Genomic DNA, 1,573 nt, shown 5'->3' on the forward strand with positions numbered 1-1,573 from the left:
CAGACACTCACGAATGTTAAATCAATTTTGACAGACTTGGCCTTCATGGTAACTTGCCACTAGCCTACGTTGGGAGGAGGAATAGATGAACTTTCCATGGCTGCCTTCAGAGTGGAGGCCATAGGGTCTGGGATGTCTCGTAATCTGCTCAGAGCTGATTTGCATGAAACATTTCCTTAATTTACTAGACCAAATGTGGGCATGGTCTCAGACCAGATCTGAGCTCCCCTCTCCAGACCACCTCCTGGGCTTCTCATCCTCCAACAGCTTGTTGTCAAATCGTCAAAAGGCTTGTGACTGAGGGGCTCACTGCTCAGCTTCAGCTTTTCTCACTCTGAGTAGAGCTTGGTTTATTTGCTAAGTAGCCTTTAGAGGCCAGAAAGATTTGCATTCTTGCCTTTCCTGGATTAAAGCAATGATCTCAGAGGGAGTTTATTTGCAGTGGGAAAGACATAATACTTGAAAGGGCGGCAAAATTGAAGACCTGCATCTTTGGCTCTTCACTCTTTTTATTATATGGTTCACAGGTGCCTGGCAGTCATTTGGTCTCGCCTCTCCTCTCGCCTCTACCAATCACTTGCTCGGTACTCTGCCAGCATAAAAAGCTCCTGACTTTGCCAGGCCCCTATAAACAAATATGGCTGAACTGACCGGTGTGAGAGTGATTGTCCTCAAGAGGGAGAAGGGGTGCATAAAGCCACCACACAGAGGGTCGATCCCCATTTGCACCTGCCAGCTGGAAAAGAGATGCTCCAGTCTCATCTAGGCTGGGTTCTCAAACTGACCACTCTTTTAAAATAGTCCCAAAGCTGAAAATTCTTACAAATTGCATTAAAAATGTAAGATGGGACAAACCTCTACTTCCTTGGTGGTCTTTGCAGACAATAGAAGGATGATGCCCACTCCAAGGCAGAACACTCCCGTGGCAAAAAAGCCAGAGAGGATTGCATTGGCTGAGAGCTGTAGCCTGTAGGCAGGCAATTGCTGCTGCTTCACAGCACTGTTGTCTGGCAATCTGGATGGGCAGTCCTGGGATTTCCTCTTCATTTCAGTCCTGCAGGTGACTCAGATATATTTTTGAGACATTTATAACATTACTGCTCTTAGTAATACCACATAATGGTTATACTGAGAATTACATGAATCTTCCTTTGCAGTTGCAAAGTCTTTCTGCTTCCTGGAATTATTTCTTAACAAGACCTGATATTCAGCAGGAGCACAGCTCCCTTCAATCAGACTTTGCTAGGTATATTTCACTTCTGCTCAAAAAGCTTGTTGTGCTAAGTGGCATGCCTAGGAGTAGCCCCCAGCAGGTCTGTATAACCAACATATGGCAACACTGGGAAGCAGCTGCAACAGGTTATTTCCGGGATGTGGTAACTAATTCAAGGCAAGCCCTTTCTAAAAGGGGCAAAATGGATTTATCTTTAAGAACTTGCCCAAATCGTTGGAGATTAATACAAAAAACAGAAGTGAGTGGCTGTCAGCTTTTCCCAAATGTGGCTGTCCCTTAACATGAATATAAACTAAATTGGGAAAATGCTCTCAGTAGCTACCGTTGCTATTTGTGATA

General features: G+C 44.8%; 1 protein-coding gene across 1 annotated transcript in view; it reads right to left on the reverse strand.

The window, feature by feature from the left end:
• Positions 1–1,294, reverse strand: part of LOC130830476 (cell cycle control protein 50C-like) — a 25,597-nt gene extending 24,303 nt beyond the window's left edge. Inside the window, exon 1 of the mRNA XM_057697694.1 lies at positions 856–1,294. Within this exon, the coding sequence (XP_057553677.1) occupies positions 856–1,047 (192 nt within the window). The 5' untranslated portion in view covers positions 1,048–1,294. The remainder of the gene's footprint in view (positions 1–855) is intronic.
• Between the last annotated feature and the right edge of the window lie 279 nt (positions 1,295–1,573).

Source organism: Hippopotamus amphibius, chromosome 10 (genome assembly GCF_030028045.1).
Source record: "Hippopotamus amphibius kiboko isolate mHipAmp2 chromosome 10, mHipAmp2.hap2, whole genome shotgun sequence".
NCBI lineage: Eukaryota > Metazoa > Chordata > Mammalia > Artiodactyla > Hippopotamidae > Hippopotamus > Hippopotamus amphibius.